A 24014-nucleotide genomic window follows, 5' to 3' on the forward strand; every position below is an offset into this window, starting at 1 on the left:
GGCGGTGATTCCTCCTGCCTACTGCGCAGGCGCCGGGCGTCCCCTACCGGAAGCGGAAGTGCGGTACTGCGGTCTCTCAGAAGATGGCGGAGGCCGGTCTGGTTCCGCGTCCCGTGGACGAGCTGGTCTCGTCGGTGACGCTTTACCGTCGGCGGCCGCGGCTCCTCCACGGCACCGTGTTGCCTTTCGTGGCGGGGCTCTACCCGGCCTGGTTGTGGTTGTGGGGACCGCGAGTGTGGGCGGCATGGGGGCAGGCGGCGGCGGCAGAGAAGGAGGAGGGATCGGGACCGGGGCCTGCGCCCCCCGAAGCCGCGCTGCTGGCCCTCGCCGCCATCGGGGTCGTCCATCTGCTGACGGCGCTCTCGGGGCTGTGGTCGGTGCATGCTCACTGCGCCCTCACCTGCGTCCGGGTGAGTCCCGGTGCTGCGGCGCCGGCCGCGCTGGGGAATCCGCCGGGGCTGTCGCCGAGGAGCGCGGGGAGGCTTCTGCCGCTCCCCGCGATCTCTCCTGTCGTGCGGGGGCGGCTGAGGGCGCGGGGGTGTATCCTACGACGTGGCAGAGCCGCGTCAGCCCCGCAGGGAAGCTTTTCACGAAACCGCGATAAGGGGGGGGGGGTGATGGGCGTGAGGAGATGCTTTGTACCGAAGTGCTTCTCCCTGTAGCTGGGCTGGGGCGGTGTGGCTGCAAGGTGGCTGTGGGGAAGGAGGGGTTCAGCAGGTCCCAGCCCCAAAGCGGTGTTGGGGAGTCCAGCAGCGTGTCTGCACACAGGCCGCCTGGGACGAGCTGCGTGTTCAGGGCAGGGGCTGACTGCCCTCACTAGTGTCAATCGTTCCATCTTTTGATGATGGACCAGCCAGTTGCCATTTTTGCAGTCGCTGTTGTAACTGTGTCTTAGTGGCAGCTATATATGTCTTAACTGCACGTGAAGTACTGAATATAATTCTTTTGGAGGGTGCAATTTGGGGGATGGATTGTGATAATTGGAATGTCATTGATTCTAACAACAGCTCCACAGAAGCACCTGACTGTAGAGAGCTCTTTTCTCCGCGTATCTTAATGCCATCCGGCAAGGATTCCTCCCGGCTCGTTGAAATTCAGCATCTGCGATCGCTTTTACGAAGCGTGTCTTGTTTGTTTTTCAGGAACCATGTCCCAAGAAAGCCACGTTGGCTAAAGTTGTGCCAACCCCCAATAACGGATCGGCAGAGCTAGTGCCGCTCCACAGAGACCAGGTAAGGAGGCGGCTGTCGGGAGCAGAACTGACGTTTGTCATGTGCCAGGGAACTGCTACATCGCGCCGCCAGCCTGCAGCTTGTTAGCTTTTACCTTAAGTAATTAGGGGAAAATCAGCTGCAGTGGGTCAAAAGCAGGGATGTTAGAGATTGCACAGTGTTTCCTGGTGCGTGTAGCACAAGCAGAATTGTACAATAACTAAAGTTGCAAGGGGTTGAGGTTTCTTTCTTCAGGCCAGACAGTTTGTGAAGCCTTTGGTGTGCGTTTAACTGGTTGTGTTTTTCTTTCCCCCCCTCTCTGCAGGGTGAGGATGGGCAGGAGGCTCTGTCCTTTGAATTTCAGAAAATCAAATACTCATATGAGATAGACGGCAAGAAACAGTTCCTTCCCGTAGCTTTCCCTGTGGAACATCCCCTTTGTTACTACCAGAATGCCCGAGGCTATCAGGAGGACAAAGATATCCGAGCAGCCGAGAAGAAATACGGTACCAACAAGTAAGTTTTGCAGGCGTAGATCTCTCCTTGCTGAAGTATCCCAGTGAGTCAGGAGCAACGGTGTCTAACCACAGTTCTAGTCCTGTTCTTTAAATATCGATTATTCCTGGCATTTGCTTCAAATTCCTGTAAGGGCAGATAACGGTATCAGACCAAGTGGTTTTATCCAGGGTGGGTTATAATTGGAAATTAATTGCATATAACAAACTAATTGAAGCAAAGTAATTGAAAACAGAGAGACTGTGGACATTCTGGAGTACCAGAGGCTGCAGGTGGCTTTTGGGTTGAGCTTTTGCTGAGAATCTGGAACGTTTAGGCTAACAAGGATTCAATTCTTTCCCAGGGCTGAGATGGTGGTGCCGGAGTTCTTGGAACTCTTTAAAGAAAGAGCTACGGCTCCGTTCTTCGTCTTTCAGGTAAAATAAAGAAACAGAAAGAGCTGTAAATACTTCTCCCTGCTAAAAAATGAGAGGATTCTTTACAATCTTGGCTCGAGAGCCATAAATCAGCTGGCAGCTTTCTAAAATCAGGAGTGGGTTCTGTCCTTGCCCCGTGATATTGATTTTACTTCTGGGAGTGACCCCATTTCTCCCTAATGAGTTACTGTGATTTTCTGTTTTTCAGGCTTCCTACAATTAAATGCGTACCAAGTTAGCTAAAAACAAAACAAAATTCCTAGAAACGGAAGACTTTTGTTTTCTGAGGGAGGTCAGAACCTCTGCATGTCACATTCTCCCCACAGGTGTTCTGCGTGGGCTTGTGGTGCCTGGATGAATACTGGTATTACAGTGTTTTCACCCTCTCCATGTTGGTTGCGTTTGAAGCTTCTCTGGTCCAGCAGCAAATGAGGAACATGTCAGAGATTCGAAAAATGGGCAACAAGCCATACATGATCCAGGTAAGCAGAAGCAGAGAGGCTGGTGCCTGAAACTTATGACGTAGGTGTCTTTTAGCTGCTTTGCTTTCTCCGGTCCTTTTCCTCTGGTCCTTTTCAGGTGTGTGCAGGGCTTCTGAACGCGCCTTTTCTCCCTACAGGTTTACAGAAACCGCAAGTGGCGCCCCATCTCCAGTGACGAGATTATTCCAGGGGATATCGTTTCCATTGGTAATGATTTGCGCGATAGTTGTAATCAAAAGCCTGTTTAAAATCAGATCCTTTCCTGTGCCTTAAGTTGTGCGTTAAACTGAACCAGGCATAAAAATCTAGTGGTCTTGGTCGGGTGCTTTTGAGGACTTTGACTCATAGGTGTCACAGTTGAAGGGTCCAAGAGTTAATTCCTTGGGTCTCTTGGACCTGCTAGTTGTCTTAAAGAAAGGTAAATGCCTGATAAATCAGCCTCAGATTCTTCATCTTAGGATTGTGACGATGAGGAGTTCTCAGAGCTCTCTTCCTCCTGACAAATCTTCCTAGAACGGAAAGGGGAGGGGTGGATCTCTCTCTCAACCCTGCTCTCCCTTTTAAGCTTGTATTACCCCGGGGTGTGATCCCAGTCTCTGAAGCCTGAACGGCAGTGAGAACTAAGCAACTTGATTTTAAACTTTCCTGGTCTCAACAGCGACCTGACAACCTTCAAAACCTTTCGGTTCTCAGCAGTGCTGAGTGGGTACATGCTGCAGCAGACTTGGCAGCCCACGGGAGGTTTGAAGCTTTAGGAATCTCCTGTATCTCGGCTAAACTGAAGGAGAGCTGGGCCCTGCCAGACAAACGGCCAAACAGTCGCTTCTGTCTTTGAGCTGCTTCTCGGTTTTAATGTATTAATTGCAGGCCGATCCCCTCATGAAAATCTAGTGCCGTGTGACGTGCTGCTGCTGCGTGGAAGGTGTATCGTAGACGAAGCGATGCTGACGGGGGAGTCTGTGCCACAGATGAAGGTCCGTGTGAAATGTCCTCTGTGCCGTCCCTTTGTTGCAACCTGGAAAAGGAGAAATTCAAGCCACTGCAGCATTTGCGAGTACAAATTAGCCTCTCTCTGTGAATGCTGGCCCAGGCAACCTGGTCTGTTTGTTATTGGCTCCCTATCAGTGATTGATGGGCTCTGGTAAATGAGAAACAGAAATGTCTGTTTTGTCTGGCAATGTCTCCGGCCTTTGGGGGATGAACTGCATCGTGTGGGCATGGCATCACCCTCCTACGCATTCCCCAGTCTGGATTCCTTTAGCCGGGTAGAGGTGGGAGGAGGAACAAGTGTAAAGCACTTCAAAACCCTGAATCTTCCTTCTTTTTGTGCCAGTGGGTGACTTAAAAATGATAAAGTAGTTCTTGCAGAGCCTCCCTTGCCGAATTCAGCACGCCAAGGGCGAGCTAGTCCCCCAAACCCAGAATTCCCACAGATGCCAGGCTCTAAACCGAGACCGATCGGGAGCTGAATGGCGTGTTAAGCTCTGGATTCAGTTCAGGCCGCCTTCAGCTGAAGCAAGGCTGAGAATGTCTTGTGGGATAAGAACAGAAAGGAACGCTTGTACTTCACCTCTTGTGAATCTGAGACCTGAACGTTGCCCTGCAGGAGCCCGTGGAGGATCTCAGTCCAGAGCACGTCTTGGACATGCAGACAGATTCCCGCCTACACATCATATTTGGGGGAACAAAAGTGGTGCAGCACATCCCGCCCCAGAAAGCCAGCACAGGACTGAAACGTATGTACCTGCACAAGTTCTCTCTGAGAAGGCATGTCATATACCCAGAGGTTTATTTTAAATGGCCTTGAATCAACTTCTTGAGAAAAATCTCTTTAAAGAGATGATTCCCCCAGGGAACAAAGGATGGGACAAGAGGAAACGGCCTTGAGCTGCGTCAGGGCAGGTTTAGGTTGGGTGTGAGGGGAAATGTCTCCCCTGCCAGAGCGGTCAGGGAGTGGCACAGGCTGCCCCAAGAGGTGGGGGAGTTGCCATCCCTGGGAGGGGTCAGACACCGCGCAGACGTGGCCCTTGGGGACGTGGTTTGGGGCAGGGGGAGTTGGGTTGGGGCTGGACTTGATGACTCAAGAGCTCTTTTCTAACCATAGTGATGTGATGATTTCGGAGGGCGTCATTGGGTCGGTCTCCTTGGCCCTGTCCCTAATGGTTTGCTGTGATTATTAGACTGCTGTGATACTCTATTAAAGTTGATGACATCCCCTTCTAAGTGAGAGGAGGGTGTAGCTTCAAGTGTGTTCTGTTCGTGATAAGCCTATAAAAGATTTACACTAAGCTTCCCGTCTTCCTTCCTGCTCCTGTTCCAGCTGTCGATAATGGGTGTGTGGCATACGCCCTGAGGACCGGCTTCAACACCTCTCAGGTAAGACGTGAACGTGCCTTCTCACCTCTGTCTTGTCGATGAAGTTGGTTGTGTTGTTCAGCGCTTCGCTGCAAGGAAATGCTTGTGAAGTACAGCAGCGGGAAAATACAGATCAGGGCGTTAAAATCGGTTGTTTGTTTGGAAGAGGAATAAATAAGGTTGCTCTCTGTGTGTCACAAAAGTAATCTGATGTTTGGTGCAGAAGCGTGAGGGTCAGGATTCAGGGTTCCTTTTGTGACTGACCGCACTAGGCACGTACTTCAGCTCTTGGTTATCCCTGTTTCTGTCACAATAATTGTTGGAAGAAGGCAACTGAGTGTGTTCGTAGAGACTAGAGATGTGAACGTGAGCTTTTTCGATTGAAAATTGAAGACTGCTTCAAAGCAATCATCAGCTTGAGTGACTTGGCAACGAGCTTGGGGTTTTTTAACAGATTAATTATGGGTGACTCCAGGCTGCTGCCTATTAAAAGGACCACAGAAGTTGGAATAATTTTCAGGCTCTGGCACCAAAACACCACAGTGTAATTTTAAAATAGGGTTTCATATTTTTAACAAAATACTGCGTGCGGCAGAGATAGCTTCTTGCACTGAAGGCTGTTCTTCTCAGGGGAAATTGCTACGTACAATCCTCTTTGGGGTGAAGAGAGTGACAGCCAATAACTTAGAGACCTTCATTTTCATCCTGTTCCTGCTGGTCTTTGCCATTGCTGCTGCAGCATACGTCTGGATTGAAGGTGAGATTTCTTCTTGCCTCTTCCAGGTCTCTACACAGGACTTGTACCAAAGCTTGTGGGAAGGACAGTTGACGTAATTTCTGAGAGTTACAATAGCTGGGTTGGGCTGCGCCAGTGTTTCAGTGTAGGGGCCCACACTGCATTCTGGATGCTTTTCTTGCCCTCCCACAGCCCTTCCTAGGTAGGTGAGCTTCTTTGTGGTACTCATCTTAGTTCTGTGGGGCACACAGCCTGAGGATGAGGAGATATACAGGTCTCCTGTCTTGTTCCCTAGGCACCAAGGATCCCAGCAGGAACCGTTACAAGCTCTTCCTGGAGTGTACTTTAATACTGACTTCGGTCGTTCCACCCGAACTTCCCATTGAGCTCTCGCTGGCTGTCAACACCTCCCTCATTGCCTTGGCCAAGCTCTGTAAGTACCAAGCCTAAACACAGAAACAAAAGTAGGGCTGCTTTCGTGTCCTCTCGTGGAGCTGCGAGGAAATTCCTCGCTGTTGGTGTGAAATTACTACAGCGGCCTCAGTTTCTACTCAGTGACAGTGTGGGGTCTGGAGCTGGGGTATATGAGGGGGTTTAAACTCTGAAGAACTTAAGAGGTGTGTGCTTTGAAGTGGGGCCTAAATCAAGTGTAGGAGGGAATACATTCATATGAAAGCCTGCTTGCTCAGCAGTCCTGTGTTGAGCAGGTTCGTCTATATGGAACAGGGCGGTCAATGGCTTCTACATCACTGCTACAGCTTGGTGTCTATTCTGGTTTCAAATGCCACAAAAATTCAGAACGGGGAGTTCAGTGTTCATTAACTCTAGCTGAGAACAGCGTTGATAGCTCCTGTCTTGTGATAAAAGCTGCAGAGCATCCAGTCCTGGCTTTGTTGTAGCTGATGTCTCACAGAATTTCTTTTCTCTTCTAGATGTGTACTGTACGGAGCCCTTCCGCATCCCCTTTGCAGGCAAAGTTCAAGTTTGCTGTTTTGACAAAACTGGCACGTTAACCAGCGATCACCTCGTAGTGAGGGGAGTAGCTGGGCTCAGGTAGGTCCTGGGTGATTTTCGTTATACGATCTGCTGCGCTCTGGGTGCTGTGGGAACTCCTCTGGCCCAAGTGAAATCACATTCCAGTGGGGAAGAGAAGATAATCAGGGACACAGAGGGTGAAAGAAGTGGATTGAGCTGGAAGGAGAGCGGGTCGTTGGTCTCTGGCAACGAGTACGGGCTCGGGGCTTGTGAATTTACTTGTCTTGGACTTCTTGCATAGGGTTTTTACGTGACTGAGGTCTTCGCTGCTCCTCTGTGCAGTAGCATCCTGCCTTCTCGTTCCGCTGCCATAATAAGCTGTGCTCGAAGGCTCGATGCCGCAGCAGAGAGACATCCCCAAGTCCTTTGATTCTACTTAACTGTGTTAGTTCAGGCCTCTGGTTCGAGAGTTCTGCTTGAATCAGGTTTGCTCTGGAGGCCTGGCAAAAATGATGGGCTTTGGCACCGTTCGCAGTTGAGACGGCACCAGATTTCCTATGGCTTTGATCTCGCCCTGAGAAGCTCCACTCTTTACTGTATTAGAGTAGGAATTTTTGGCTGGGAAAAATTCCAGAGTTTGTCTGAGGTATGTGAATGGCGTCTCTTAACATGGGCTGTCTTTTTTTTCATGCTGCAGGGATGGGAAGGAAGTGACGCCGGTATCTGACATCCCTGTAGAAACCCACCGAGCGATTGCTACTTGCCACTCGCTTGTACAGCTGGATGATGGGACGCTGGTGGGAGACCCGTTAGAGAAGGCGATGCTGATGGCTGTGGACTGGACCCTGACCAAAGGTAAAACCTCCTTCCAGCTCCTCGCTGGCTGATACCTGAGCCCTGTTTAAATACGCTGTGGGTTGTGGGGGGTTTTTTTGGGGGGGTGACGACGCTAACACTGTTTTTGTCGGTTCTGAGCATGAAATTACCTAGTCCCTGGAGATTTCCCATGCCTCATGCTGGCTTTCTGCAAGGAGTGAATCCCAGCTGGTACGATCCCAGGAACTGGTTTGAGGCATCAGAAATCCTTGCGGTGCGTGTCTGAGGGACAACAAATGGTAGAAGTTCATTCTCGGGACTGCAGATACTGCAGTCTGTCACCGGCATGCTCAGGTTGGTGTCCTTTAGTTCTGATTGTGCCGACTCAGTAAAATCAGGGCGTGATTAGTGCAGATGGCAGCAGTATAAACATGACACTGTGGGTTTTGGCATGGTCTGCGGGCCGTCTCTTTGGAGGCTCTCTGCCCTGCTTGCTTTTGCACGCGCAGGTAGAAATCTTCCAGAAACACTGTATACGTATCCCACTGAAACCCATGCTGTTGTGGTTTGTGCTTCTGGGTTCTTACCTGTGATGATAATATCTGCTATAAATGCACCTTGAACCTGCTGTGGAGCTGTTCGTACTAATGCTCGTAGGTGTTCTGATCAGTTCTAGCCCTTAATCCTTGGCACCAGAATTTCCAGTTCTGCACGCTTGTATCTAAGGAGAGGAAATTCATATGATCTCGGTGACCTGTGGGTTCCTTTGGGACCCGAAGGGAGGGATGTTGCTTTTGATACCGAGAAACCTTTCAGGATTTCCTGGTCTGTTTGTTTCCAGATGAGAAAGTTTTCCCCAGAAGTATTAAAACTCAGGGACTGAAAATTCACCAGCGCTTTCATTTTGCCAGTGCCCTGAAAAGAATGTCTGTCTTGGCGTCGTACGAGAAGATCGGCTCGACTGATCTCTGTTACATTGCAGCTGTGAAAGGGGCCCCAGAGACGCTGCACAAAATGGTGAGCGCATCTCTCCAGGAGAGGAAGGGCCTCCTCCCCTTACACCTCTGCTTGTCCCTGCCAAGCCTGGAACCTGAGTGACGTAGGGATTTCATCCTGCAAGAGCACAGTGAACCCGTGCCTGAAAACAAACTCCACTGGGGAGTTTCAGGCTAATCCCAGTGAGGTCTGAATATCTCACCCTATACATTCCTGGCCCTCTTGCTTTTGCTGACAGCAGAGGGCTAAATCTGGGGGACCTCCACCTCTGCTCTTGACAGTGAGGGGACCCTCCCAAAGATGCCTCTTTCCCCTGTCTGCATATTTAATGTGAAATGCTGAAACAGGCTGCTGAATTGTCTGAAACTGTATTAATATGATGCTTTTCCCCCCACCTTCTCTAGTTGTCTCAGTGCCCCAGCAACTATCACGCTGTCCACACGGAAATCTCACGTGAGGGGGCGAGAGTGCTGGCCCTTGGCTACAAAGAACTGGGGCACCTCACTCACCAGCAGGTATATCTGTCTGTCTAAGCCTTGAAATTGAGCACCTGTTAAAGGAAGCCGAGGTGGGGCGGGACTCTTCTGGGATGTGGTTGCCCAGAGCTGCTGTAACCGTGCGGTTTTTATGATCTGGGCCTTCTGGGAGGATCACAGCCCTTGCATCGTGCTCCCAGCTTTGAATTCCAGCGCATCGTTGACCGACACTTCCATTTCCCTGTTCGTAAAGCAGGGTCAGCTCTTTCCTTGTAGCAACGGAAAAGGCTTAGCACTGGTCTTAGCTGTGGACTTGGTTTTATACAGGGATGGGCATGTGTAATTGTTTTCAGGGCTGTCTCTGTGGAGCTTTGTTCTAAAAAAGCCTTCCTTCTCGAGCAGCTGGGCACTGTCCGGGGTCGCTCTGCGCGTCTCAGGGCACCAGTTGTGTTTCTAGTGATGCTTTGATTGCCAGGAAGCACCCATTCGAAAACAAGACTGCTGCTACAGAGCAGCGGGTAACACTCTGTTTGCTGACTTGCTTCGGCAGGTGAGAGACATGAAGCGCGAAGCTTTGGAGTGTGATCTTAGATTTGTTGGATTCATTGTGGTTTCCTGTCCTCTCAAAGCTGACTCCAAATCCGTCATCAGGGAGATCCAGAATGCATCGCACCATGTAAGCATCAGCAGCTTCCTATCCTGGTAGCCGTGGCGGTTGGGATGTGGAATTTCAGTACCAGAAGCCCCTGTGGAGCAAGGGCAAAGACTTCCCCGTGGCGAAGGCAGGGAGATGTTGTGGGTGTCAGGTTATTTTTGTGGTGGGATTTGCCCTGGCCCCGAGAGCCTTCATGCAGGGCGCTGCACAGAGCTACATCTCACTGGGGGTGTCACCAGCATCCGAGCTGGGCAGAAGTCCTTCCAGCATAAAGAAAACTCACTATGAAGTGCTGCTTGTTTACCCAGAATTGATTTTTGACCCCTCTCGCTTTCCCCTCAGGTAGTGATGATAACAGGAGACAATCCTCTCACTGCCTGCCATGTGGCCCGGGAGCTGCACTTCCTCCAGCGGGAGCACACCCTCATTCTGCAGCCTCCTGTGCGCAAAGGTAGCCGAGCCCGTGCAGGAAATGGCTCTGTGTTTTAAAGGGAACAGCCAAAGCCCTACTGGGGCATCATATCGAAGTTAGCCACATGCTATTAGCACTGCTGCTCAAGGAAATAACTCTGATAAAGAAAATAACTCGCTCACTTTCCAGCATCCCAGATAACCCCGTGTCCTTTGCCCCTCTTCCCTGGCTTGGAGTACTGTCCAAACCATGTACGTTCCTCTGCCAGCTCCTAAACTGAGCTATCTGAGCACCAAAATAGCAGAAATAATGGCGGCTTGAAGGTTCAGGTGCAGGTTCAGAGGCCATCCAGGGAAGCTGAGAGCCGGGTCACTGACTGCAGGGAAGGAGGGTCCACATAAAGACCCTACCTAGATGGGAGGTGGGCATGTCACTGTCCTGAGAAGTGGAGGGCCTCGCGTCCGTAGTGCTGAGGGGCTGCAAACGCTGGGGTCAGCGTCTCTCAGGTGGCTGGGATAATTTTTCACAGCCAGGCACCTCACAGGGCACGCTGGTGTCAAGCTCGTGCTTCTCTTTCCAGATTCCAGCTGGCAGTGGCAGTCCATCGACGGTGCTGTCGTGCTCCCAATCTTGCCAGCCTCCTTGCAAGAGCTGACGCAGCAACACGACCTCTGTGTAACTGGGGAGGGTCTCTCGCACCTACAGTCTGTGAACAGGCAGCAGCTGCTGAAACTCATACCGCACATCCAGGTGTTTGCCAGAGTAGTGCCAAAGCAGAAGGTGAGAGATTTCATCTGTGGGTAAAACCCGGTTTTAGCAGAGTCCCCAGCTGGGCTCATATGGTGCCTGGGAGCCACACAGATGCTAGCACGATTAATGCTAAAGCTATTATCAACAAAGCAGCGTAACCTCTCCCAGTATTTAGACCAGAAGGAAGCAAGAACCAGAGCTCAGGATGTGCCACGCTGTTATCCCAAAGAGCTCTAAGCCCGCGGAGCTCGTTCTGGCTCTGCATTCCTAAAACAGAGCCTGAAGGTGAAGCTTTTGGAGTCTGGGCGTGAGGCCAGCGAGTTCCTGCAGGACAGAAGCGCTTGGCCAAGACGTGTAACCCAGCCTGAGCTGCAGCGTATCGGAACGTGCAGGGTGCCGATCCTCACCCCGTTTCTTTTTGCAGGAGTTTGTGATCACCACTTTGAAGAGCCTGGGCTACGTCACGCTGATGTGTGGGGATGGGACCAACGATGTTGGAGCCCTGAAACATGCAGATGTGGGTGAGTCCGCGTGCGGGACCCACGTGCGGCCCTGTCTGAGTCGGGCTAGCCTTCCTAAACACGAAACCAGTGCTCGTTTCTCTGGTCTTTTGAGGGCTGGAATCGATCTAAACAACATCATTTGGTGGCATAAACCCAACGTAGAGGAGAAGGATCTTTGTGGTGGTGGAATATCCGCTCTGTGCACACGAGCAGGCAGCGGGAACTGGCTGCAAACATGTTTTCCTGGAAGAAAGAGTCTTCCTAACTATTTTTTTCCCCTAAGCTTTACCTCAGCAAGTGTGACATGCCTGAAGTCCCTGCGTAACTCGCCTGCCCGCCTGACGCCAGGTGTAAATAGCAGTTGGGATTCCTGCTTAGTGCAAATGCTCTGCCTTGCCATCAAAGGGGTGACAGCCCTTTTTCCCTGCAGCTAATGTTTTTACAACTCTTACAGGAGTGGCGCTGCTGGCAAATGCTCCCGAGAGACTGCCGGAACGGAAGAAGAGAACTCGAGATGGACCCAGTGATGGGAGGCCTGCTTTGCCGTCGATGGGGAGTGGAACTGTGAAGCCCACCTCCCGTGGTGCCAAGCACAGAGTCATGTCCCAAAGAGAGGAACAGCTGGCCATCCAGAGGGTCGGTGACTTGATGTTTAAAATGTTAACTTACCCTTGCTCTTTGTTCCTCCCGTGGTTTACTGCTAATTCATGAGAACTGGAAAGAGCAGAGTATGCTGGGAGGTATGAGGCACTGGCGAGGCCCCACCTCGAATGCTGGGCTCAGGTTTGGGCCCCTCGGGCCCTTGAGGGGCTGGAGCGTGTCCAGAGAAGGGCAGCGGGGCTGGGGCAGGGTCTGGAGCACAAGTGTGCTGGGGAGCAGCTGAGGGGGCTGGGGGGGTTTAGCCTGGAGAAGACGGGGCTGAGGGGAGCCCTTCTCGCTCTCTGCAGCTGCCTGAGAGGGGCGGGAGTGAGGGGGGGGTCGGTCTCTGCTCCCAAGGAACGAGCGATGGGACGAGAGGAAACGGCCTCGAGCTGCGTCAGGGCAGGTTTAGGTTGGGTGTGAGGGGAAATGTCTCCCCTGCCAGAGCGGTCAGGGAGTGGCACAGGCTGCCCCGAGAGGTGGGGGAGTCACCATCCCTGGGGGGGTCAGACACCGCGCAGATGTGGCCCCTGGGGACGTGGTTTGGGGGGGTGGGGGGGTTGGGCTGGGGCTGGACTTGATGGTCCTTGAGGTCTTTTCCAGCCTTAACGATTCTATGATTCTGAAAGACCAGCTTTTCCTCTTCTTATCCTGAAATAGCAGAATGGGTTTGGGCAGAGAAGGTGCAGCTTTTCCAGCCTCTCAGCCTCACCTTGGAGCAGGGGCGTGGGAGAGGATAGCGCAAGATCGTCTTTGATCCAGGCTGTGATAATGAGGTGTGCGTTTGTATCTTATTTGCCCGCAGGAGCGGATCAGTCAGGTTCTGAAGGATTTGGAAGAGGAGCGTGTACCAGTTGTGAAGCTGGGGGATGCCAGCATCGCAGCCCCCTTTACCTCCAAGCTCTCCTCTATTCAGTGCAGTAAGTGCATAGTGGGAGCTGAACAGCTGGCATGTGTCCGGAAAGATGGGGGCGACCTCTTTAGCAAGGCCAAGGACAAGGGGGAATGGTTTTAAACTAAAGGAGGGTGGATTTAGGCTGGATCTAAGGAGGAAATTGTTTACACTGGGGGTGGTGAAGCGCTGGAAGGGGTTGCCCAGAGGTGGTCGATGCCCCATCCCTGGGAACACTCAAGGCCAGGTTGGATGGGGCTGTGAGGGGTGTGATCTGGGTGAAGATGTCCCTGCTCACTGCAGGGGGTTGGACTGGAGACCAATAAAGGTCCCTTCCCACCCAAACCAGTCTGTGATCTCCCTGTGTCTGGGTTCCCTGAGGCGAGTAAGTCTAGATGTAAAAGAAGCCAAGACAGAGAGTGTGGGCGGGGAGAAATGCCCCCAAACCCACGGCCTTGCCAGCTTTTTGTGTGGAGCCAACCCTGTGGCGGTTTCTTGGCTGGGGCCACACACAGTGAGGGGTTGGTTTCCCCCTGTACTGCTTTGGAAAGGAGAGGATTGAGGGACAAAGCCCCAGAACCTGTTTTGTTTCCAAACGCTGCTTCCTCTTGCTCCTTAGTCTGCCACGTGATCAAGCAAGGTCGTTGCACGCTAGTGACAACACTCCAAATGTTCAAGATCCTTGCCCTGAACGCCCTGATCCTTGCTTACAGCCAGAGCGTCCTCTACTTGGAAGGGGTGAAGTTCAGTGATTTTCAGGCAACCCTGCAGGGTCTGCTGTTGGCCGGCTGCTTCCTTTTCATCTCCAGGTCAAAGGTAAGGGGAGGGAAGTGCGTGAGGACGGTGGCTGGTTGGTGTCAGTCATACCAGGATTATTGAAGGAGAGCCTTTCTCTAAAAACCCCCATTTATTTTAGTAAGTTAAGTCTGCAATGCTGGAGGGGGTGGGTTTTTCGGTTCCCTTGGATGTGGGAAGCTCCCGAGGCCAGCGCTTACTTATGGAGCATCGTGTGATTGCAGGCAGCTTTGTGCAGCTTACGGGAAGAGCAGGTGGAAGAGGTGGGACGGGTTCAATCGAGGCTGGTACTTGCAGCAGTTAAGCTGTAGGTCTCACATCCGCGAGAAGTGGAATTCTTGCCGGAGTTTCCCGAGAAACACAAAAGTTAGTTGGATTTTGCTGGAAAACTGCCCAGAGATGGTCAAAACAAGTCAACCCTGCTTGCTTTTCTCTGCCAGCCTTTGAAGACGCTTTCCAAGGAGCGCCCGCTGCCGAACATCTTTAACCTCTACACGGTCCTGACAGTGCTGCTGCAGTTCCTCGTGCATTTCCTCAGCCTCGTGTACCTGTACCGCAGCGCCCAGGCGCGCAGCGATTCCAAGTAAGTGGCCCTTCCTCCAACGCTGGAATGTTTTCTCTGACTGCTGCTAAGCAGGAGGATGGAGAGAGGCCTCCCTCACCGAATGCTTTCCTGAGCACACTGAGCGTTGGGAGTTTAATGTGTTAGATGTGCCCAGAAAAAGCATTTTTGTTGCGCATCGGCAGCAGCCCAGCACGGCGGGGAGGCGATGGAACTGGTGGGAGTATGGTCTGTGGTACGTTGTGGTTCTGATGGTGTACTGTCCCCATGCTGGGAGGGGAAAGGGAAATAGAAATAACGCCAGTAAGAAGAATTACTGCAAAGTTAAAAAGGAAAATGGGGGGGTTTTTTTCTACTTGATTTTTATTTTGTAAAAAAAGCGATGATCACCTATGCTGGCAGCAGCTGCAGCTCGGCTCTCGCCCGTGCAAGCACGCGTGTCGGACATGGGGCTGCGGCTAACGGGAACCACCAAAATATGGGAACAAATTGCGGTTGCCCAACAAAACTCCCACGTAGTTCAAATAAAGGGTGGTTTAAATAAACTGGTGATTCTACGTCCGGTCTGCTGATCTCCAGCTTTGTTCCTTTTCAGACAGGAGGAGTTTGTGGATCTGTACAAGGAGTTTGAGCCCAGCCTTGTGAACAGCACTGTCTACATCATGTCCATGGCGATGCAGATGGCCACGTTTGCTATCAACTACAAGGCAAGCCACGTTTAAGTCACATCTGCAGCAGCACCAGAGAAGGGACTTTGTAATTAAGGTGCAATAGCACAAAACAGTGTTCTTCTCTGATCGTAAATGACATTTTTGTCAGTGCTCTGCGGGCAAAACCTCCCTCTTTTTGCACCAAGTTGGAGCTGAGCTTCCCAAACTGTGTTGGGAATTGCTCCGCATCCCCTAGTCCGGACGAGTCCAGCCTCTGCTCACGGTTTCTCCCCGCTGTGTTTCAGGGCCATCCTTTTATGGAGAGTTTACGGGAGAACAAGCCTTTACTGTGGAGCATCGTCCTTTCGGGACTCGCCATCGCGGGCCTCCTCACGGGCTCGTCGCCAGAATTCAATGAACAGTTTGGCTTGGTGGAGATCCCTACGGAGGTGAGCGGGCAGTGGTTCTCTGTCCCTACCGAGTTTTACCCACGGTTTCCAGCGGGAGGACGGGGCTGAACCTGCCTTCAGCAGCTCTGGAAGAATCCTAAGGTTTTTACGTTGATAGCTCACAGGAGCACTGACCACCTAAGTAGTTCTGAGTGAGAGGATACGGTTGCGCTGAAGCAGGACAACACAAGAAGGACATGGAGCTCTTGGAGCGGGGACAGGGGAGGACACAGAAATGCTCCAAGGGCTGGAGCCCCTCTGCTGTGAGGCCGGGCTGGGAGAGTTGGGGTTGTGCAGCTGGAGAAGGGGAGGCTGCGGGGAGACCTTATTGCAGCCTCTCAGTGCTTAAAGGGGGGCTGTAGGAAGGGTGGGGGCGACCTCTTTAGCAAGGCCCAACGTGCCAGGACAAGGGGGAATGGTTTTAAACTAAAGGAGTGTGGATTTAGGCTGGATCCAAGGAGGAAATGGTTTATGCTGAGGGTGGTGAAGCGCTGGAAGGGGTTGCCCCGAGAGGTGGTCGATGCCCCATCCCTGGGAACACTCAAGGCCAGGTTGGACGGGGCTGTGAGGGGCGTGATCTGGGTGAAGATGTCCCTGCTCACTGCAGGGGGCTGGACTAGAGACCTCTAAAGGTCCCTTCCCACCCAAACCAGTCTATGATTCTCTGAATTTTTTACAGCACACCCTGAAGTTTTTACAACTTAGCGATGCTGTGAAGGGAAGAAGTTCAAGGCATAGCTCAGCAGTTGCTGCAGAGAGCGATAGCGCCTTGCGGGGCAGAGGCTCCGTTCTGCGGGGCCGGAGTAACCGATGAGAGGGACTAACGGCTTGCGTTTGTTTTCCTAGTTCAAGATCGTCATCACGGAAGTGTTGCTGGCTGACTTCTTCCTCGCCTTGTTAGTGGACCGAATTCTTCAGTTTCTGCTGGGGAGCGCAAAACTTAAAGTGCCTTCCTGAAAGGGATTCCGAGGTCCTCGCCCCCAGCAGCGCTACGTGCGGGACAGCCCCCAGGGCCCTGTTTCACCGTCGCGAGAATCATCTGTAATTCTTTTGACAATAACTCTGATCCCGTTCAGAAACAGGCGTGGGGAAGGGATTCTTCCAAATCATGCGGAAATCACCTCTGTGAAACAAGACCTGACTTTTTAATGTTTCCAGGACGCACCACCAACTCGCGGGAGTTTTGTACTGCCCTAACGTTTAAGGAAACGTTTACAGAATTTGGTAACTAAAATGAGAATCGATGTATTTTGAACCGTGTTTTGGAAGTTCCTTTGTGGGGCCGAAAGCTTTGTGATGTTTTCAATAGCCAACGAGACCGAGCGCAGGAGTTAAAACGGGGAACAAAGCAAAGGCGAGGCCGAGGGGTAGGAGCTCTTATGCTACAGAAACGCTAGAAACGCCCTCGCAGGAGGTCACGGTCAGAATAAAGAGCCGTAGCGTTGAAAAGCGCAGGAGAACAAACGCTGCCGAGAACTTCTCTGCGCTGCCGGACGTGCCAGCCCTGAGACCCTGTCTATCAGAATCATTACAGAAATGTTTTGGCAGGTGAGAAGAGAAACGCATTTATTAAGCAATTCCTGTAATCAGGTATCGATTTGCATTTCTTCAGGTACCCTGAAATTTGATCTGAGAGGAGCTCAGCCCAGCTGGATGTTTGACTACGGTTTATAGCCTCGAGGTAGACTCCGGGTGCTAACAAACGCTGGGTGGGAGCCTGGCAGCGGCCGTCCTTTCGACTACAAAAGCGTAATTGTACTGAAAAATGAAAAAATGAAACCCAACGGGTCAGGACAAGACCTCCCTATTTGAGAAATTCAGAACAAAAAAAAGAGGTGCGGGACAAGAGCAGCCACTTACCTCCTTCTCGATATCAGCAAGTGATTTAACGTTCAGGTCCGCAAGGAGAGCCTAAAAACAAAACCCCCAGAGGCATCAAGTGTTAATTTTGGTTAGTTGGGAGGTAGGGCTGAAAGCAGCAGCTTAAGGGAAGACTCACGTTACTGCCAGAACTGAGCTTGCTTTCGAATTTGGGGTGTAGTGTGAAAGGCACGCCCTCCATAGCTGGGAAGAGAAGGGAGAGGCGCTTTAGGAACGGCCCAGGAACCACACCATTAATTGCCATGTAACACGGATGAGCGGAAGGGGCCACCTTAGCACCCAGAGACGAGGCTGAGCGAGGTGTCTGTGCTGGCTTAATTCAAGCAAGGAATAACTTTCAGGAAGGGAGAAGTCGTTAACAAAACCTCCCTCTCAAAGCGTAGCTTGATTCCGGCCTTTGAAGGGAACACTGGTGCAGAAGGACTTGTGTCCGAACCAACTACCCGCCCAGCTTTGGTTTTAAAGCACTCAACTACGGCTGCTTTACGCAGCTTCCCCGCTTGACTCCAGAGGAGGGAACCGTTCACCTGAGAGGCCGTAGATATTGGAGGTGTCGTAGAGAGATTCGTGCTGAGAATCGCCCTTGACGCCGCACCGAGCCGCGGGTGCCCTGGAGCACAAGAGAAATAAGTAACGGTCTCACCTCGGGGTCTCTCGAAGAACGGGAACCACGAGGTGGCACCAGCAGCCGCAGGATTTATTCCCAGACTGGTTCAGGTGAGACTGGGGAAGGGGAATAAAAAACTAGGAAGGTGGATGTACTTTGGGTGTGAGTCAGAGGCCTGGAGCGAGAGCTGCTGCAGGCCTGTGCTGATCGGCTGCGCCTTGGGGCTGCGTTTCGAAACTGGCCCTTTTTTACACCAGATGGCAAAATTACCCATTTCCCTAGGGAAAAAAAAAATTAAATATAAGAGGTTTTTTTGTAGGGCTGGATTGAGGGGCTGCAGGGTGGGGGAGGGGGGACAGGACCCCCCTACCCTATTTTCATGTAGTGTGGGAGGGCTTTGCTCTTGGAGCTCAGCTTGATGTCGAAGACGGCCGTCTCGGCGGTGTCCAGCGGCAACAGCTTCACGTACACCCGTTTTTTCCGGGAGAAAGCGATCCCTGCGGATGGGGGAAGCGGGTGACGGGACCAGGGGGTGACCGGGGGCCGGCCCCTCCGCCGCCTTCCCCTCCCCCGGCTTGGGGGCACTTACGGGACTCCGGGAACTCGGGGGCGCGGGTGTAGCCGGTGGGTTGCGGGCTCCGGTCACTCAACACCTGCACGTCGGTCACCACGGCCCCGGGAGCCGCCTGTACCGGGACGGGACCTCGGTACCGGGGCAGGGCAGCAACCCCCCGCCCCGGGGCTGGCACCCCCGGCCCCGCCGCATTCCCCCTCGCCCCGCACCTGGGCTCCGCCGGTGCTCACGCACAGGTACCCGCCGCCCTTGAGCCCGAAGCCTTTGCCCAGGTTGGCCGCCGCGCCCTCCACGGTAACGGTGATCTGCGGGAAGCGGGAAGGTCAGGCCGCAGTGGAACCGGGCAGCCGAACCCCCTCGCCACTCCGTCCCGCCCCTACCGGGGTCCAGCCGGCGGGGGCTGCCTCGGGCGAGGCGGCCCAGGCTACGCCGGTGAGCGGCGCCTCCTCCGCCGCCGCCATGGCTGCCGCTTCCGCCCCGGTAGTGCCGGAGCTCCGCCTTCCCCTCATTGCTGAACCACCATTGGCCGACGCAGACGCCGCCAACGACGATTGGTTGAAGCGCTCTGAGCGACGCACGAGTTGGCCATTAAGCGGCGACCGACCCCCAGCACGGCTTCAAAGACGGAAGCGCGGGGAAACCGGGCACCGGCCCGCCACCGAGCTCCCACCGCCTTTATTGACAGCAGCACCGACAGCCCGCAGCCCCCCCCACCCCGCTCAGCCATCCGGCGGCAACGTCTTCCTCGGCGGAGCAGAGATCAGCTTGCGCACAGGGGAGTTCTCCATATGCCGGAAGGTCCTGGCGGCTGGAACAGGGAAAAAAAAACCACCCTTAATGACCCCCACGGAGGCTTCCACCTCCCCCTCGAGGGACTCCTGCTTACCGAGCTGCTCCGACAGGCGCTGGAGGTACTGCTGGCTGTCCTGACTGAAGGCCTGCAGCAGTTTCACCGCTTGCTGGAGTTCATCAAGCTGCAAAACCAAAGCACAGCAAGAAAAAAACCCAAAATGATGAAAAATTGCTAAGATCCTTACCAGGGGTGGAACATCTTTCTTCTCAGGCGGCCAAGAACACTCACCACGAGCTCCATGCAGCTCAAGACCTCCCCCTGGTCAGCCAGGATCTTCCGGTAGTCGGGTTTGGTGCTGAGGACTCGGGCCTGAGATGTCTGGAGGTAGCTGAGAGGCTCTGCCTGTCCCTGGCTCCTCCTGCATTCCTCCAGCCGCCTGCAAGACGAGTCCCTCAGCTTGGGCAGGGCTTTGATATTTCCTTTTTCTTTTCAAATACCATAGAGCCATAAGAGGGAAAGGGGGAAAAAATCCACACCTGGACGTGCCTTCAGCGCTCTCCTGGTGGCGCAGCAAGAGCTGATCCCAGGCCTGAGATTCGGCGGTGAACCTGCGGAGCAAGAGGCAAGGACGGGGCTGTAGCCCAGAGCATCCCTCCGGCGAGCTGAACTACAGTGCAGGCTCGCAGGAAAACACAGCTGAAGGATGAAATACACCCAAAATACCCTCTAAGAAGAGGAGTCCACACCTACAGTGGCAGCAGGAGTTCTAGGCCGGGGGCGCAGTTGCTCTTACCTGGCAATGTACTCCTTAACTTGGGCCACTGACTCATCCAAAGCTGAGTCCAGCAAAATCCTAAAGCACAGATCCAACATCAGCACGGCAGAGGGAGGTATATATGTGCCACACGTATATCACAGAGCGCTCCATGCCCGCTCAGAGCTTATGCAGCCATTGCAGAGTACGAAAGAGGAAAGTCTCCTCAATCTCCTTGATAAACGACCCCTGAATATTCCCGGTACTGGTTGTCTGGTGATGGCGTCAGCCCCCAACAGCCCCGTAGCCGCAGGTAACGGGGTTACCCTCTGCAGGTTTAGGTGACTGGGCCATAAAGCAAAAGCAGGAAGAGAGAAGCAGGGAACGGCAGAGGGGTTTGGGCAGGAAGGGACTTTAAAGCTTCTCTCCCTCCAAGCCCTGGAGCAGGCAGCTCAGAACCCCGTCCACCTTGACCTTGGGCAGCCATGGCGTCTCCGGGCCACCTCTTCCACTCTCACCAAAAGAATTTTGTCCCAATATCTGATCTAAATCGACCCTCTTTCAGTTTAGAACTGTTACCCTCGTCCTGTCACTACGCCCCCCAATGGAGTCCCTCCCCGTAGACCCCCCTCACACCCTGGGAGGCTGCCAAGGGACCCCCCGGAGCCTTCTCCCCTCCACACTGAACACCCCCAGCTAGACACGATCCCCCAAACCCACGATCCTCATCAGCCACATGCAAATACCTGTGACTTTTATATTTATTCAGTTAACAGGCAAAATCTTATTTGATCTGTCTTTGACCTAGGAACCACTCCCCCTCTCCAGACCCTGCCTGTGCACAATGGGGTAATATCACGCTTTCTTTCCCATTTCAAAGTTTCACCCCCTAAAAACCTGCCGGGATGTCTGCACGTTAGCCTTTCCTCGCTGGTTCCCTTACACTTGCCCAGATGAGGGAAGCCAGCTAATGAAAATGTTTGATGAACACACGTGAGGGTGAGGGAGGTTTATGCCGAGGTACGAATGCGTTTTGTGTCCAGGCTTCCCCCTTCCCTCCCAAAAGCACGACGCCTCGCTCCCGATGCTCCACAGGGGAAGCGTTCGGCCAGGCCTTACCCTTTAGGGTCTTCTATGCAGGTCTTCAGCGTTCCGTCCCGCTTCAACTTCTGCACATATCGCTTCAGGTCTTCTGAGACCGACTGCACTGGAGATGCGGACAAAAGAAAACAGGATAAACCAACGCTCATACCCACTGCCTAGAAAATTAGTAATAGTGAGAAATGAAGCTGGTTCCTAACCCGCAGATACTGTTCTGATTCCTGATCAGAAGGCGTTCTAGTTATTAATTACACTCTTTTCTGAAATAACAGCCCATCTCTGTGGCCACGGTTTACTTCGGCGTGTCCGTTCGCCTTCCCTCCTGAACACTGAGGTCACGTGCAGCATCTTACAAACATCATTCCCCTATTTTCGGCCGCGCTCCCCCCCTTCTAGAAAACAGCTCGTCCTGAGAGGACGCCAGGGAAGGGGTGGTATTTTAAAGTCAGGATTCCCCGTGCTGACGCAGCATCACACCCTACCATTAGCTCTGAAAGCCTCGGGGCTGAAGCCGTCACTTTGCTTCAAGACATGTTCGAGCTTCTGCGCAGAAAACTAACAGAAGAGAGAAAAGAACGTCTTAGCACCCGAGTTGTCGTTACTGAAGGAGAACAAGTCTCTCCTCCCCTCGCAGGTACTTCACAGCTTGGTTATACGGAGCAGAATGTACATTTAGTGGCAGAAGAAAGGCAAGAGGAAAAAAAAAGTCACTTTTAAAAAGAGAGGACTTTACCTGGAAACTGGACAACAGCAGCATAGAAAGCCGGTCTACCTCTGGCAGATCCAGGCTAATTGATTGGCTCAATTCTGAAAAATCAGAACAAAATTGTTTGTGAGCAATTAAATCCACACTAAGCTGCGAGCGGCTGGAACGTTCCTGAAAGATACTAAAAGCTGTTGTAGAGAAGTGTGGTTTGCGGGTTATGGGAGGAGCAGGAAAAAGAGAAACAGGACTCCTGACAAGGAAAAGTCACACTTAGGGCTCAACCATGGAAATAAAGACAGACTGAGAACCACAGAAGCTGTTAACACAGCATCTCCTTTCATCCTCAACCACCCAGACCTCCCAGATCACTGCCAACACAGACGTCCATGGCTACTAGTTAGGAATAATGCAACCAGACTTAACTACCCTAAAGACTGTGCCATGAAATTCAATTTCAACTTGCCACAGGCTGCCCTACAAGTTCGGAGAGAGATGGATAAAGGGAAGAAGCGGAGCAGGTACCAGTGACATCCTTGTGAACAGGAGGCAGAGATTTTCGGCGTTTTGTCCCCTTCAGGCTCGAACGACACCAAGAGCGACGCTTGGCTTGAGGAGTGGAGATGAGCAGTCTCGGGGACAAGTTAAAAGAACTCAACATATAGTCTTTCCTGGGACTCCTCCTACAGGGAGACAGCTTCTTGGGACTAGGTCCAAGGAAGCTTTTCCTGAGGCTGGGACTTCCGTGGGATCTTTCATTCGTAGCCGCTCTGGCGGTCTCACAGGGACTAACATTATTCTTGTTAATGACAGTTATGTCAGGTTGCTTTACGGACTGCTCAGGATCCACCTTCTTCTCTCCAGGGTCAGGATCTGAGAAAACCAAACACAATCAGTATATTTCATAGAACCATAGAATGTCCTGAGCATGAAGGGACCCGCAAGGACCATCGAGCCCAGCTCCCGGCCCTGCCCAGGACACCCCAAATTCACACTGTGTCTCTGGGGGCCGTGTCCAAGTGCTCCTTGAATATCGCCGGGCTGGTGCCGTGATGCCTCCCTGGGGAGCCTGTTCCAGGGCTCCACCACCCTCTGGGGGAAGAGCCTTTCCCTAACACCCAGCCTAACCCTCCCCTGGCACATCTCCCTGCCATTCCCTCGGGTCCTGGCGTTGGTCACCAGAGAGAAGGGATCAGCCCTGCCCCTCCTCCTCCTCCCCTTGGGAAGAAGTTGCAGAGCGCCATGAGGCTGCCCTCAGCCTCCTCTGCTCCAGCTGAACAAACCCAGGGATGAGAGAGAAACAAGAAATGAGAAGAAGCTCCGTTGCTGTGCAGGTGCCAGAGCAGGGGCACAGGCTGCCTAGACGCGGTCCTGTGCCCCCTGCTCTGGGGGTGCCTGCTCAAGCGGGGGGTTGGGACGGGATCATCTCAAGGGGTCCCTTCCGACCCCCACCACTCTGGGATTCTGTGACTTCAGCCGCTCCTCGTACGGTTTCCCCTCTAAACCCTTCCCCAACCCCGTGGCCCTTCTCTGGACACTCTCCAGTAGCTTTATATCCTTTATATTCTCTATATCCTTTATATCATTGATATCCTACACCCTGTGGCGCCCAAACCTGCCCACAGCACCCGAGGCGAGGCCGCCCCGGCGCGGAGCAGAGCGGGACAATCCCCCCCCTCGCCCGGCTGCAAAGCAGGGCTCGATGCCCCCCAGGGCACGCTGGTGGCTTGTGTTCAACTTTCTGTCTGTCAATGTGCAAACTTGCTTCTTTGCAGGGTCAAGTGAAGAGGAAAAGGGTCTTTCCCAGGGATGCAAAAGCACCGAACCTGTTCTTCGCGCTTTGCTTTCTAGCTCGCAGCAACAGCGCCGAGGTGCGACGGCTGCATCACCGCTTCACAGCCTCCCCAAAGGCCGCCGGCGCCTCCGGTTCTCCCTTCCAGCTCGGAGACTTCTCTCCCGGGACGGCCAGCCCTCCCCGCTCCCCGGCCCGCCGCCGCCCTTACCTGACGCTGCACCCCCAGCCGCAGGGCGGGCTCCGCCGGCGGAATGCTGAGGGGAGGGGAAAAACGGTTAGGAGGCCGGCAGCGAGGCCTCCCCGCGGGCTCCCTCAGCCCATCCGGGTCTCCCCCGCGGTGCTCACCTCCTCCTCCGCCCCGCCGGCCGGCGGGGGCGAGGCGGCTGCCGGCCCGCAAGTCCCCGCCGGTGCCTCCTCCATGGCGGCCGCGGCGGCCGTTGGGCGCGAGGCAGGGCGGGAAAGCGCCGCCCGGCGCATGCGCAGAGCGCCTCGCCCCCTCCCGCCCCGCCTTCCCCTGAGG

General features: G+C 53.4%; 3 protein-coding genes across 3 annotated transcripts; 1 reads left to right on the forward strand and 2 right to left on the reverse strand.

Moving 5' to 3' along the window:
• The first annotated feature begins 48 nt into the window (after positions 1–48).
• Positions 49–16541, forward strand: ATP13A1 (ATPase 13A1). The gene is made up of 26 exons (XM_075076000.1): positions 49–410; positions 1143–1232; positions 1537–1727; positions 2071–2143; positions 2470–2625; positions 2763–2832; positions 3493–3599; positions 4232–4361; positions 4946–5001; positions 5611–5737; positions 6012–6149; positions 6649–6769; positions 7389–7546; positions 8349–8524; positions 8908–9018; positions 9530–9655; positions 9977–10085; positions 10627–10826; positions 11221–11317; positions 11754–11935; positions 12744–12858; positions 13450–13646; positions 14066–14208; positions 14783–14894; positions 15143–15286; positions 16133–16541. Exons 1-26 carry the CDS (start codon positions 84–86, stop codon positions 16241–16243), a joined length of 3567 nt encoding a protein of 1188 aa, XP_074932101.1. The 5' UTR covers positions 49–83; the 3' UTR covers positions 16244–16541.
• Positions 16542–16835: 294 nt separating this feature from the next.
• On the reverse strand, positions 16836–18865 carry MVB12A (multivesicular body subunit 12A). The gene is made up of 9 exons (XM_075076009.1): positions 18729–18865; positions 18558–18653; positions 18364–18460; positions 18145–18271; positions 17930–18052; positions 17695–17777; positions 17286–17350; positions 17147–17197; positions 16836–17044 (listed from the first exon to the last, which is right to left on the reverse strand). The coding sequence occupies exons 1-9, from the start codon at positions 18855–18857 to the stop codon at positions 16982–16984; spliced, it is 834 nt and encodes a 277-aa protein (XP_074932110.1). The 5' UTR covers positions 18858–18865; the 3' UTR covers positions 16836–16981.
• A 94-nt stretch (positions 18866–18959) lies between these two features.
• On the reverse strand, positions 18960–23986 carry DSN1 (DSN1 component of MIS12 kinetochore complex). Its single transcript, XM_075076005.1, has 11 exons — positions 23840–23986; positions 23703–23748; positions 22225–22572; positions 21730–21803; positions 21479–21551; positions 21015–21102; positions 19935–19994; positions 19678–19749; positions 19430–19577; positions 19235–19322; positions 18960–19156 (listed from the first exon to the last, which is right to left on the reverse strand). Exons 1-11 carry the CDS (start codon positions 23969–23971, stop codon positions 19068–19070), a joined length of 1218 nt encoding a protein of 405 aa, XP_074932106.1. The 5' UTR covers positions 23972–23986; the 3' UTR covers positions 18960–19067.
• Between the last annotated feature and the right edge of the window lie 28 nt (positions 23987–24014).

The sequence above is a fragment of the Phalacrocorax aristotelis genome, chromosome 28, assembly GCF_949628215.1.
Source record: "Phalacrocorax aristotelis chromosome 28, bGulAri2.1, whole genome shotgun sequence".
Taxonomy (NCBI): domain Eukaryota; kingdom Metazoa; phylum Chordata; class Aves; order Suliformes; family Phalacrocoracidae; genus Phalacrocorax; species Phalacrocorax aristotelis.

Excerpts from the sequence above, each read along its gene's own strand:
- MVB12A (XM_075076009.1), bottom strand. The coding sequence starts at position 18,857 with ATGAGGGGAAGGCGGAGCTCCGGCACTACCGGGGCGGAAGCGGCAGCC. Across the intron at positions 18,461-18,557 it reads TGAGCACCGGCGGAGCCCAG|GCGGCTCCCGGGGCCGTGGT; the intron begins GTGCGGGGCGAG and ends GTCCCGGTACAG. Across the intron at positions 18,272-18,363 it reads CCCCGAGTTCCCGGAGTCCC|GGATCGCTTTCTCCCGGAAA; the intron begins GTAAGTGCCCCC and ends CCCCATCCGCAG.
- ATP13A1 (XM_075076000.1), top strand. The coding sequence starts at position 84 with ATGGCGGAGGCCGGTCTGGTTCCGCGTCCCGTGGACGAGCTGGTCTCG. Across the intron at positions 6,150-6,648 it reads CATTGCCTTGGCCAAGCTCT|ATGTGTACTGTACGGAGCCC; the intron begins GTAAGTACCAAG and ends TTTCTCTTCTAG. Across the intron at positions 13,647-14,065 it reads TTTTCATCTCCAGGTCAAAG|CCTTTGAAGACGCTTTCCAA; the intron begins GTAAGGGGAGGG and ends TTTCTCTGCCAG.
- DSN1 (XM_075076005.1), bottom strand. The coding sequence starts at position 23,971 with ATGCGCCGGGCGGCGCTTTCCCGCCCTGCCTCGCGCCCAACGGCCGCC. Across the intron at positions 23,749-23,839 it reads CCGGCGGGGCGGAGGAGGAG|CATTCCGCCGGCGGAGCCCG; the intron begins GTGAGCACCGCG and ends CCCTCCCCTCAG. Across the intron at positions 21,804-22,224 it reads TGTTCACAAGGATGTCACTG|AATTGAGCCAATCAATTAGC; the intron begins GTACCTGCTCCG and ends CTGATTTTTCAG.